The sequence below is a fragment of the Diadema antillarum genome, unplaced genomic scaffold, assembly GCF_040938485.1.
Source record: "Diadema antillarum isolate AM-2024a unplaced genomic scaffold, OU_Dant_1.0 seq00000767_RagTag, whole genome shotgun sequence".
NCBI lineage: Eukaryota > Metazoa > Echinodermata > Echinoidea > Diadematoida > Diadematidae > Diadema > Diadema antillarum.
The window spans coordinates 995,585-1,009,699 of NW_027271657.1; the positions used below are offsets into that span (position 1 = coordinate 995,585).

Genomic DNA, 14,115 nt, shown 5'->3' on the forward strand with positions numbered 1-14,115 from the left:
TGACATCATCTCTAAATCGTATCACGTAGTGTCACTTACGATCACTTACAATTTTCATATGCAGACATATAATGCAAAATATTATGACACTTTATCATTTGACGGTGTGCGGACAGAATCATAAGCGTGAAACAGCCCACAACCTCTGGTTATTTTATCAACACAAGTCATGTGGATTTGTCTGCAGGACTGAAGAGAAAAGAAAGAAAATAAACAGACCGAGATAAGAACAATTATTATAGTATAAATGTAATTATTACCTCTGAAGACAAGGTTATGCAATATATTGACAGGTGATAAAATTATATCGTTTATAACGCATGTTGTCCTTCAGCTAATATAACAATTTCAATTGCACACAAGCATGAAATATATAATTACTCATTTGTTATCAATGGAAGATATCAACCAAGTATTGCTGTTTTCATAATGTATGTGCAGAAATACCCGCAGGCCTAAATGAGCACACTTCCTATACACTTACATATACGTCAAATGCAAAGCCGTTTAGCAACGTTTATGATTTTAAATGATTCTACTTCTCTAGCGTAGTCTGTAAAGATAATGACTTTTGTGATAACCCGAACTTACAGCTGACTTCAGCATTCAAGGTTCAGAAATGGTTACTATTGAAAGATGACTTAATAGCCACAGCTGTGGCTATTCCCATAAACTCCGGTGAATACACATAATGCGAAGACTACGTGTGAGTCTGATTCGTTACTTTGAAAATAATTGATTTAACACGTTGGGAAAGAGACTTGAGTGCTGTTTTCAAAGCGCTAATACGTGTTAGATTGGTGACGACATTAATTGCCGCTGCTGTTGGGAATTCTAAATTTTTCCATCAGAACAGTCATTAATCATTTGTTAATCCATATCAATGAAGGAGGGGACATCATTCTAACATGTACTCTATGTATACGTATAGTATTGGCATACTGCGTATACATGACGTAGATGAATGATAGACGGAAAGAGTCAAAAAAATGTTTGTCACATGTCTATTATGTCATATTGATACATTAAAAACAAACGTTTAGGCAAAGCCATTGAGTACTCTAATATGAACAGTCAGATTACAAAAAAATATACTAAGATATAAGACCTGTTAATGTGCAAACAATTATGAAAGTAGCTTTTCAACATTCTAAAGTGATAGTTCTGAGCAATTTATGAATTTGGATACAGAAGATGGCTTCGCTTCTTCGTCTGTTTGTGAACGGATTCAAAAAGTGCTGACTGATTTTCCTTTTTTTTTCTAGAGCTGCTAAGGAAAAGCATGGGGGTACGGGGTCCAAAGAAATATTGTTCAAACGCTGATCTATCAACTTCTTTTATTTATTTACTTTTTGTTTTATTTGTTTGTTTGTTTTTTGCCTTCTCAGAGCTATGATCCAAATACTCAATTGACATTGTGGACAAACTGACTGCCTATCGCAATGGCAGCACGAACTTAATGTAAAGCAGACACTGGCTTGTCAGCGGAAAGTGGAATGCAGCACCGGCGCAACGCCCGGTATCCCATGCGCTGGCACGGTGGTTGGGCAGTAACAACACGGAGCGCAGAGACCCGTAAAGGCGGGTGAAAATCCACACATACTACCGGGCGTTGGAAGACCAAGGTTTCTGTATGGATGTAACAACATGATCATGATTTTATGATAGCAGCACCAAAATGACACTTTGACATTCATTTTTCAAAACTTTCATTATCCATCATCAGTGAGTAAAAAGCTAATCTGAAAAATATAAGGCCTGGGTAAATACCATGTATTGAAATGATTCACTGATCCCAATAGCAACGCAAGAATGCTAGGTGAGTGATTTTCACGTAAAGACGGGGTGGTCATAAACAAGAGGAATTTCTCAACATAATTGAAAAAAAAAAGTAAAGGAAGTTTCCCTCAGAGCATCATGCGAAGAGTGTATATCACTGCATGCTACAAATCTTTCTTCAAATAAATAATGAGTGAAATAATACTATCATTCAAGGATACGTGCGACAGGAGCGGGGTTGAGGATTTGAAGACGCATGCGTATTTCGAGGGAATGATTGTTTCCTTCGCCATTATAGTCATACAGAAAAATAAGGTCGTTGTCTTATACTTATCGGATGATTGAATAAAAAAAAGTCAACCAACAAATGGATGCGGTATTGCTGTAAAGCATGCACCTCTCGGATTACGGCAGGAGATCATGATGCCGTTTATAAGGACTAGACTCCAGGGATTGGACGGATTCTCGTCATAGTGTCAATCGACTCGATACAAGGTGAGATAACAGAGAGGATAGTACTCTATGTCAGTAATTCTTACAATTATCTTCCATATACATTCTACCAGTAAATGCCCCTGCATGTAACCTCCAAGAATATTTGATCTAACCCCAAGTGTTCACCTAGTTTCAATACGTGAGATATACGAGACCAATTACATTATGACAATTACATCTTTCCAAAAAGAGTTATTTTTTTTTATTTCATCCAGGTGATGTATCACGTACATGTAGATATACCTTCTGTGCTTGTCCACTCCCGTGTTATATGATACATAAAAAGCTTTAGTGAAGACGCCGTGTAAAAAGTTATTCCTACTCTAGAGAAATGCGATTGTTTTTTTTTTTTTATGAGTACAATCAACAAGAACGTAGTTCTTTTAATAATTATTGTGGTTCTTTTATGTCTACCGAAGAAAAGTCATGTAGATAAATGTAAGGTATTCAAGGTAAGGTAAAGGAATTAAAAGCAAATAGAAGATATTCAATCTTTGTGGTATACAGTGGATAAGGCTCTTGACTTTGATATGGAAGGTCCTTAGTTCGAGACCTGCCGAGTGCTTGACGTCCTTAGACAAGATTTTTTTTTCTTTATCCCATAATGTCCCTCTCGACCCAGGTGTGAAAATGAATACCTGCCAATGCTGGAGGTAATAACAATGGCAGGGCTCCTTTGGCAGAACATTTCGTACATTGAAGAAGCTACATAAGTAAGACCGCACAATTTTTATCATTATAATGACGATCATAAATTTCATGGGTTTAATGAGTCTTGTATTTCCCCTGTAGATCTTTTCATATATTTCCCTTCGTAATCTCCTCACCTGTATTGTTGGTCGATCTGAGCTTTTTCAATTCGCTTGTCCTTTGCCCTTCTGTTCTGAAACCAGATCTTTATCTGTGTCTCAGTCAGGCTCAGCATTTCAGCGAGTTCCACTCTGCGCATGCGCGTGATGTACTCCGTCCTATGGTACTCCATCTCCAGTTTGATGGTTTGGTCACTGGTGAAGGTTGTTCGCTGCCGCCGCTGCCGGTTTTCCTTTCGTCTCTTTCTTCCAACTGTGATCAAAGTTGTAAAATAAACGAGAATCTTACAATACTGAGGTTGGTCATTCTAATCGATTTCATATGATCTTTTTCATAAGAATATTAGATTACAGGTAGTGGAGGTAAGAAAGTTAAAGGGGAATGAAACCTAAAAATATGCAGGTGCATTAAGTGAATGCAGCACTATCATTAGCAAACATCATTAAAGTTTGAGGAAAATCGTTAGAGAGTTACAAATTTTGAAGTTTTGGTGGAGCCATTGCTGAATGAGAAGACTACGACAATTTTTAATGCCACGTATGTAAATAGACATAAAGAGAATAAAGGAAATTCAACAACACTTCAGAAAAGTGCATTCCCTCAACTTCTTACCGATCTATTTCCTTTGGATTCTGAAAGAGATAAGTCAAGTGCTTTTTCATTATGCAAGAAGAGTGAAAAATATGTCTATTTTTATATTTTCTTATTTTATGTTCCATACGTGACGTCACAAAGTGCTGTTGCCTTCTCATCCAACGACGGCCGCACCAAACTTTACAAATTCATAACTTTTTTAGACGGAATGTCCGATCATCCTCGAATTTCACAGGTGTTTTCAACCAGCACTGCTGCATTCCCTCATTTTAAATTTTATACTTGGGTTTCATTCTCGATTAATTGTTTGTTTCACTTTTTCCATCGCACTTTTTGGCATTCTTATTTCCACTCGATAGATGTTAACAACAGGTGATGACAAATCACTTGGTTTATTAGGAAAGAAAGCTTACATTAGTTTTAGGATTTGCGAAGCAGAAACGGGATTAATAACTACGTTTGACGGTCGTCTGATCTGAAAAGGGTCTTCAAACTCTAAGCAAGGACAGATACAAAGGCGCACGACTATGAATAATTGCTCAGCTACCTGCCTGTTTCCCCCAAGAGCAAGTTATTGTACTGGAGTGCAGGTGATCCTGTAAATAAATGGGATCCAGTCATATTCATTTACTTTCTAATTGCCGGATAAAATACGACCAGAGAACTCAACGCTTTTTGTTCCCTTTGAAGAAACTGAACCTAGAAATAACTAATTGATGTCTCCTATTTCTAGACAGCTACGAATGGCCTAGAGAGAATGATTAAATATGGATCAGGGCTAAAGCGTACGTCGCTCTAATTGCCTGAAGGAAGAAAAAGCTTGATCAGACGAAACATGTTCAATGTGCATCATCTCGTCCTCAACAATCAATTACGCTTTATAAAAGCAGATTGTTATTCCAATCAATTAATCATTTTCAATTAGATGATTTGCGATTGACACACACGCACACACACAAAATAAAGGGTGATATCCTTGCTTGCAGGAATTGTGCGACCTCCCCCTCCTCCCCCACCCCTTTCTGCCCTTTGCTGTAGCCATCGGCAATGTCTTTTGCAAATATGACAAAATCTTAACTGGCCTTAAACGGGCAAACATCATAGAGCATGTAAGTGTTTGTGTATTGTGTTTTTTTTTTCATCTTGAGTCTTCTATCTCTCCCCTTCTATCCCCTGTATCACCCCCTCCCCCCCTTTCTCTCTCTCTCTCTCTCTCTCTCTCTCTCTGGCGCCTGCAGGGTAGATTACCCAGAGGTCGCTTTGAAAGACGAAATTACTTGTCAGGATTAGAAGCAAATGGTTATCGTTTTTCGATTAAGAGAGGCTCGAAAACACCTGTTCTGAGCAATCTGATATAAAACAAGGCAGAGAAATAATTCTGGGTGCAACAAGATAATTGAATCTTCATTACTCACAGGAAACGCCCTCAGCGATCAAAGGGGGATTCTTTTTTTTTCAATGTCTTTTTTTCCGGCGGGAATACCAAGAAGACTTTGATTGTGGACTCATTCTTTCCTCAACTTCACTCTAAAACCATTATACTGACGTTAATGCTCTATTAAGCCTACAATTTGGGCAATCATAACCCATGAAACCTTTATCGATGTAAAAATATTTTGAAAAAATCCCTCTTTTCCCCACCCGTTTTCAAGTAATAAAAATGATTTTCAAAATTCTTCGTTATATCATTTTTTTTCGAATCACAAGTAATACGGTACAACACACACACACACACACACACACACACACACAAAACCCCATTGAAGTCACGCTATAAAAAGAATGATTTTTTTATCTGGTGTCCCTGACATGGGCGATTGATAAATGAAGAGTCTCCAGACTGAAGTGGATATCACGTTGCTTCTCTAAGTATCCTTATTTTTTTCTTGTTAAGTCAAGCAATGTTACAGCCAGGAGCACAGGAGTGATGAAGTCGTATGAGTATTGTGTAATGAATGACTAATCCTTTTTTTCTCAACGATCTTACCACAATAGTTTCAGAACAAGCCAAGATATATTACTTAGCATAAACATCTTACAAAGAAGTCTGTGTAATTCAAATCATTACCAGAATTCGAATGTGCATGTTATCCCCCCCCCCCCCCCCCCCACAAAAAAAAAAAACACCACACAACAACAACCAACATGATGGTCTTCTCCATTCGGGGTAGCCTAGTGCCTAGTGTTTTCACTGCCCTACCAGAGGCCCTATATCATGGGGCTGCCGTTATCTATACTCTAGCGTTGTCAGGTACCCATGAAAAGCTTTACACCCGTATTGAGAGGCACATACTAATATGGCGGATAAAAAATCATCTTGTCCAAGGCACTTGTTGGGGTTCAGACTTGGGACTTCCGACTGAAAGTGAAGAGTGTGATCCGTACCGCCATCCACTTTAAACACCTATTGTGCATTCTGAGCAATGTCATTGAGTAAAAAGATAAATTGGAATCCAAGACCACAAGAGCATCATAAAAAAACCCACCAAGTCATATACGAGTAAAGAGAAAAACGAGAGAATTCAGCAATGGAAATAACGCATGATGTAAGCTGTTTTACAAAATTAGATAAAGACCAGCTATGTGAGAGTGAGGGGAAGACATGTAACGTTGTGTCAAAACGGTGCTTGAAGGAGCGCTGATATTGACTTAACAGGCCACTCTATGAAGGACATATTTTTCTTTTACTTGTAGATATTGGTTGAAGTGCAGGACATCAGCTGTAGTGTATTGTTGTTGTTTATATAACGTGTGTATGTGTGTGTGTGTGTGTGTGTGTGTGTATGTGTGTGTGTGTGTGTGTGTGTGTGTGTATGTGGGGTGATATGGGGTGGGTAGGGGCGATAACAACGCTATACCACCACGGCCGCACTTTCAGACTATTAGAACAGCCTTTTTAATCGTGCATAAACACATAACCTTACAGATCGTTTGCTTCGTTCTGTCGCCTACCCAAAGTTCGTCCGTTTGGTCATAACACGTTTTTCTTTCACAAGTTTTTCTGCTATTAACATCATCCTGTAATGCTTCACAATAAGAGCGTCGATCAATTGATAAATGAAGTTGATATGGTAATTATCAAAATAATCAATGTGTTTATCTAAGTTGGCACAGCGAGCAGGAAATACCCCTCGAGTTTCCCCATCGCTAGTTTACAAGGAATCCCTCAGCTCTACAGGTTTATTGTCGTTACGGTTGTCATCATTCGAAATATTTGGCAATAGTAGTGGCCTTTCGGTATAAACTCCTCAAAATAAGTTCTGCAATTAAAGTTTGATATATCATATTTCTCTTATCCCGGCGTTATCTTAATTACATATGACATCATAAGAAAGCCTGATTAATTATCTTTAAAATGATACCTCACTTGCTATGATTGGGTGTTCTTGGAATGTGCAAAACAGCTGAGTATGGCAACAGATCAAAAGTGAAAAGTCGCAACAATTCTGCTATTGATAACGTACAGTTTTGATGAAAAAAGGCTACTGGAATCAGCAATGCTGAAATGAGAGCACTTTCAAAAACTCCCATTTTCTAGACTTGAGATGACTGTTTGGTCAACCTTTATGTTTAATTTTAATCTGTAGATACAGTTTTTGATTCATGGATGAGGCCTAAAATCTAATGATAATCTCGCAATGCATTCTTTTCAAGCACATTCCTTCCCTGAATTGACAAAGCAAATGGGAATTACTGTTTGACATAACACGTTTGCTCTATTTTGCAACATTTCACATTTGACCTTTCCTCATACTCAGTCGTACTGTGCATTCCAGGAATGCATAATGTAAACAAGCGAGTTGTCGTTGTAAAGAAAATTAATCAGGCTTTCTTTTCGATGTCACATTTGAATGAAATGATGTAGTTTTAAGAGAAACATGATACATCAAATTGGAATTGCAGGACTTTTTTGAGGAGTTATATGAAAAGGAAGGTAGTACAGGCCTAAATACTGTACGTGATGCACCAGAAAGTTTCACCGTCAGGTGTTCAGAGGCCAATTACCAACAAGGTGTATAGTATGCCACTACCACGAGGCCTATGGGTGTCGAGAAAACTGTAACATATATTCAAAGGTCTTATTGTAATAAAATGTTTCTGATTCTTGACTTCTCCTGTATATTGTCCTTCTTTACCAGTGTCACCTGATTTGGGGGATATTTGTAGTCATCGATTGAAATTCTTCAATTTGAATTATTTGAGGTATTTCAGTGTGATGTGTAATTTATTCCTCAGCTTTTGGAGGTGACCATCTTTTCTTTATGCAGTGATATATCCATATTCAGTATTCCAGCTACCCATATAGCATAAAAGCCACTGTGATTTCATTCTAACTACTGTTGCGAAGTTAGCTATGATGAATCATGAATTAATGTGTATGTTTTATTAAGTGATTTGTTGATTTGTATGCCATCATGCAGGAAACAATTAATGAAATGAAATGACATTTTCTGTTTAATCAACCTACTGGACGAGGACGACAGTAAATGAAACCTCATAATTCTATCAGATTTCAGCAGTATGGACGATATATCATTCAGAAAAAACACAACATAATCGTAGACATGGTAGAACTAGGATAACACGTTGAAAAAGAAACAAAATGGAGCAACATATTCGCTGATATTAGTAATATTGTTTAAATCTGAAAAGGGTCACTGATGGAATCCTATTTGTGCGGCTAACTACGTGAAAAAACATTGTGTCAACATGGTCTGAACAATTAAACGTAAGTTTTGTTTTAGCAGTGCTCAATAAATATTATGCACATAATCAAACTGTACATTTTCCTATTCAAACGTTTATCATGCATCGTAAACGATTAACATCAATGCTATCTATGAAAATGGTGAATGTGTTCATTTGATATCAAAATATCTACGTGTGAAAGACTAATCATACGAGGTTCATTCCATTTTGATTGGCACGTTGCAAATTATATACAGTCTGTGGAAGGTCCCTATTCATCACAAAAGACACTCGGGTCACATATATAAATATGGATAGCTATACTTATCGCAAGCACTGGAACAAACGAAACTTTGTAGACAATCAAATACCAGCCGATTCATCGCACCATCCTCATCAAGTCGGGTCATACAAATAAATGCGCAACAGCATGCATCATGATATCAAATCATATCGTTATCAATTTAGATTTATACTGCTCTCTCACTTCATGTTTGGAATTTTTTCCTCATCCATTTCTACTTACGTAATGCGCCAGGGGGCCCAAGTGGTAGCCTTGCTCCAGCAGAAAAGGACAAGCGATGAAGACCGGCGAACGGGAAAGCTGGCCCGCCCAAGGAGATTGGGGGAGGAGGAGGGGGCTCACCAGCAGAGTCTAGCTTGGAGTACAGCCGAAGTCCGGCGCCGGGATGGTGGGCCGCGCTCATGTGGTGGTGGTACGTGGTTAGGTTCGGAACTGTGAGAGCCGATGACACCGGGCTTACCGGCGTCGACGACGTTGATGTTGCGATAGCAGCAGCTGAGATGTTATCGTCGTTTGGAGAAAGGACTTCTGACGTAAGCCTATGTCCGTTTGTGTGGAAATCTAGATGTTGACTTGACTGTGGACTCGAGCTGACGGCTGTAAATGCCGAGAGACGAGCCCCGCAACCATGGGACCACGAACCGACGAGATGAGAGAGGGAGATGGGAGAGGCCGTCGAGGAGGTCACGGTTGAAGTTGACAGATTGTTGCTATTGCATTCGGTCGTAGAATCACTGTCCTTATTATCAGTCTGTGAAGAGTTAGTATCTCTGTCAAATCTAGGAGTATTGATGGAAGGTGAGCTTGTCGATGGAGGAGTATTTCGTTCATTTTTACTGTGAAGGTCTATATCTGTATCTTCTGGAGGGACGACGGACATTTCGTTTTAACTTTCGTTTTTTTTTCTTTGGAAGTTGAGTTTCAAAGCGGCAATAAGTTAATACCACGTTAAAACTTTAAGTATGAAGATTGAATATCATGAAACAAGGTCAAATGTCCGCTGACTAGCTAAGATTACTAGCTTTGCTACTGATGAAAGTATTTCGAAAATATTCTCACAACAGCAAATGAGTTAGACAACAGTCACCAAACTTAGCTCAATATATCAGGCGGCAGGTATGGCCAAAGGTCCGTGACAGTGTAAGTGGACGCTAGAGTAAAAATTAACTATCTGTTCCACATTGTGTGACTCGGAGCAGACGATAGCGTTCTCAGCAAGGGTGCGCCCGTCCGTCCCGCCACAACGCGCACGACAAGCTATCTTGGCTAGCTAGTTAGCAGTACGTCACAGCAATAATGTAAGCCATCATTGGGGGAGGTGTCAAACAGCCATTTGGGAATAATCGATACCCAACTATCAATCCAATTAACATAGAAGACCCGCTTTTGATCGACGACCGTTATTAGTACGCGTTAAAATCGCGCGAGACGAGAGGAGGCTGACTGTATAGAGAGAGAAGAGGAGGCGGAGGGAGAAGAACAAGAGTCAGTCGATTGTCGTAGAGTGTGAAATCACCACGCACACTACTGTTCTCGAGCCGCTCTCAGTAGGGGCAGGTGTTCTGATCACCTAGCCATTGGCGTGATTGCCCTTCGGCAGTTCTCAACCCTTAACTCTACCTTCAGAATCCTCTTCTCCCTGAATTAGTCCACATCCCCCGACATCACCAGCGGTGTAATGATTTTTCCCTTATTTTTTTTTTCTTTCGCGGCGAGGAGAACTATTTGTTGAAGTCTTGGAAAATACGAGTTAACTTTGTCATTGACGGGACGGTTCTGATTTTCTGGTGGCTACCTGCGAAAGTGCAAGTTACCCAGAACTAGCGGAAACGAGTTGAAGTTCACGCAGAGAACCTCCAGGGGTTTTCTTCGCAGGAGCCATCCAGAAGTGTTTCAGCAAAATCAACATATATGTTTGAATAGATTGGCATACAGAAGTGGAAAAGTGTTAGACAATACAACAGATGATGACAAGAATCACGAAAACAGAAAACTACACTAAGCATATGATGTCCAGTGGAACAGAAACTTGGTGCTTATGCAAAAAAAAAATAATGAATAATAAACTTCGTGTAAAATGTAACAGTTTAGTTTAGAAAAAGCGCTTCTCCCCAATGAAACGTTTTGGTATATTTCTATTTTCACAAACTTACAATACTGCACTATATAAAATGTTTCATTTCTGATTGGGATTTTAGTCCACGTGATGGTTCAAGTACACACACACACACACACACACACACACACACACATTGATATGCATGTATGAATATATATATACATATGTACATATAATAAATACATAATGAATTATTGCAATTTGAATTATGATAGGTATATCAGAGTGTTTTATTTATTATTCTCTCTCTCTCTTTCTGTGTCCACTCTTATTTACATAATTTCTTGTTCAATGTTTCTCATGTTACTTTAGGTTCAATTTTGAACTGGATGAAGGACTCACCGTTACTAGACACGTAATGGGGTAATGGGTCTAATTCAATATTTCATTCTATTTTAGTGTGTTCACTTGGTATACAGCATGTTATAGCCACAGGCATAATTTAGGTTCATTTCGTCAATCGGTTGAATTGGATGAACCCATGAGCGTGACTGGAAATATCTATTTGAAAAAAATAGACCTTTGCACTTTTAAAGCCTATGTGGCATCAACCATGATACGGAGTATCTTTAACTTAACGAAGTTCCTATATCAGTGTTTTGTTAAACATGGACTGAATGCAGCCACTGAAAATAAAAGAAGAAAAGTGCACATCACGATGAAGCGCTGGGAAACTTTCAGAATTGTATGTTTTAATGCGATGTTACAGACTAAACCTTTAATATTTGTGTGATTAAACTATGAACATTAGCCACAGGATTATGAAGGAAAAGAAGAAAGGTATACATTTATCATGAATCAAAAGCACGTATGTTACCTTGCAATGTAATTTTGGTCAATGTCGACAAGCCGTTTCTTCTGCCCTGATTGCACAGTATGTACACGTGTAATGACTGCCAGACGGACTGAATGAGATCATGAGTTTTTTTTTAAATCTTTTTAAACATCTTCTCTATTGGCTTATCGAAGCCTCTTGCCATTAAAATGATGGTTTGTAAAACAAAGAATACGGAAGACTTGTGTTTACTAAAACCCAATGCTCCTAAACCCCCATGGATGGAATAAAAGTCAATAAGGTGGCTTCTCCTTGAATTTCAAGGCAATTTTGCCTCAGTATAAATTTGATTGCTACATAATACAAATGCGATCGTGGTAGTCAAGTCTAAAATACAGATAATTCAGATAAAACCCTAGACTATATCGACAGTAGAATATCATGTCATACGACAGTTTCTCTAGATTTGAAAGGAATGGAGAACACAAATTGTTTAGAATTAACGAAAAAAGATTGACTTCGAAGTCCATAGATCTCAGATGGCATATACTTTCCTGAAATCATGTAATATATTCCTTACATTATTTCACGAACTGTGTTTCGCTCCCTATAATCACAAGGATCAAACATACCGTATACCGTACCGTAAGATGCCATAGACTGATCTAGAATGACATTTCTTCGCCATGAATCCCGTTTTACCTTTTTGTTTGTATCATCGTGGGATATGAAATCTATAATGTATTTAGATACCGAGATGTAGTGCAAACTAGATTTATGACCTAATGTATATGACGTGATTTCCTTTCTGTCGTCTTTATGATTGAGCAACAAATATGCTGTATTCAAATCACAGCAATGACAAGTATTCGGAACTTTTTAGAGGTAATGCAAGGCAATGTTTTTGTTGATTATGAGCTACCATTTTTATCAATATTATTGAAAAAAAGAGAGAGAGAGAGAGAAAAAAAAAGAGAGCCACACTGTTTGTATGTCTCTATTAAATTCAAATATCATATCGGTGAAGAAGTGAAAATAATTATCCGATGAGGAGTGATTTTCCATCCACCTTTTCTATTTGTATGCCGCCACAGACGTTAGGTGACCCTCCAAACATACCATGGTCCGATCGATGTCAGACGGTGTGCAAAATCTGAGGAGATATCGATCTAATAGCTTTGGTGTCGTTCACACCACAAGGACAGATATGATCACTAATTGAAATCACGCCAATTCAACTATGCCATAATGATCGAAAGAGGGTCGAGTGGTTTGCAGGATTAGGATTGATGACATGTGGAGTTGATCAGTGGCGGTTGAGAGAAGAGATGGTCGACCGTAGCGTGATCATTTTTTTTTATGTGAGTCCTATTTTAGGCACTTGACTTATAAGATTCATTTTGTTGCTTCATTACTTTGCATGTCTCAGCATTTCTGTCTATCCTCATTTGTTATCGAATCATTATTAGACATATCCCCCGACCAAAATGAATGCACTGATGATGAAATCGCGTGAATGATGTATCATTTTGAAAGCAATCGAAAGTTGCATAAAGATAAAGAACGGGACTAAGGCCAGAGGGGCGATCGATGCCATTTTCCTGTTCTTGTCCTTTAAATCACACATAGACCTAAAGTCTACAATTTATGTTTTGAATGTGTAATGTACGCATTTCTTGTTTGCACACTAGTGATTCTAAATCATATTAAACACATCACCGTCTTCGTGATTCCATGCTAATTGACATCCCATGAGGAAACCCCAATACTATTGCAAGTTTGATAATGTTGAACTTTAGGTCTACATTAATTTTGCTGAATATCCACACATAGGATTACATCTAAGAGTGATGGCTGTATACATTCTTTTTTTTTTCCCTTGACGAGACATGGCGATATGTAACTCCAGTTGTATAAATTACCACTTCAGATGTCAGAACTAAAGACTGATGTTCTGTTTAAGTGAAATTTAAACTAAAACTGAAGCTGTCGGGAAATCGTAATAATGTTATATCTCCATGAACTCCAAACACAGTACAGGCCTAGGTATGTTAGTTTGTGTTGTATGTCTGTGCGTGCGTGTAGGTATGTGTGTTTGTATGTGAGTTTGTTTGTTTGTGTGTTTGTTTGTTTGTTTGTTTGTGTGTGTGTGTGTGTGTGTATGTGTGTATGTGTGTGTGTGTGTATGTATATATATATATATATATATATATATATATATATATATATGTGTGTGTGTGTGTGTGTGTGTGTGTGTGTGTGTGTGTGTGTTTACCTATATTCTCCACCTGACAAGAAAGAGCAGCCCTGATGCTTGGCGCCGCTTGGCAGAGCATCTCACATTAACTCGGCCTGCCATCAATTGCCGCTAACTATCGATTGCATGGGAGTGTACAAAATGTTTTTAACATTCTCTTAGGACATAGAAGGCTTGCTGGTGTAACATTCTCGTTAATTTTAATTGATTATTATCATAATGATATAGTTAAGTGGCCGTAATGACCTGCTACTAATCCGTAGCCATGGTAGCAGAGTCCCTTGCCTTAAAAT

At 38.4% G+C, this 14,115-nt stretch overlaps 1 protein-coding gene across 1 annotated transcript; it reads right to left on the bottom strand.

Moving 5' to 3' along the window:
• Positions 1-1,481: 1,481 nt before the first annotated feature.
• LOC139738769 (uncharacterized) lies at positions 1,482-9,551 on the bottom strand. The gene is made up of 3 exons (XM_071649409.1): positions 8,894-9,551; positions 3,102-3,336; positions 1,482-1,629 (listed from the first exon to the last, which is right to left on the bottom strand). The coding sequence occupies exons 1-3, from the start codon at positions 9,549-9,551 to the stop codon at positions 1,482-1,484; spliced, it is 1,041 nt and encodes a 346-aa protein (XP_071505510.1).
• Between the last annotated feature and the right edge of the window lie 4,564 nt (positions 9,552-14,115).

Bases quoted from the DNA above. Each gene is read 5' to 3' on its own strand.
- LOC139738769 (XM_071649409.1), bottom strand. From the start codon at position 9,551: ATGTCCGTCGTCCCTCCAGAAGATACAGATATAGACCTTCACAGTAAA. The intron at 3,337-8,893 runs GTAAGTAGAAAT...CTTTGATCACAG, and splicing joins TGGGCCCCCTGGCGCATTAC to TTGGAAGAAAGAGACGAAAG. The intron at 1,630-3,101 runs GTGAGGAGATTA...ACATCCATACAG, and splicing joins CAGATCGACCAACAATACAG to AAACCTTGGTCTTCCAACGC.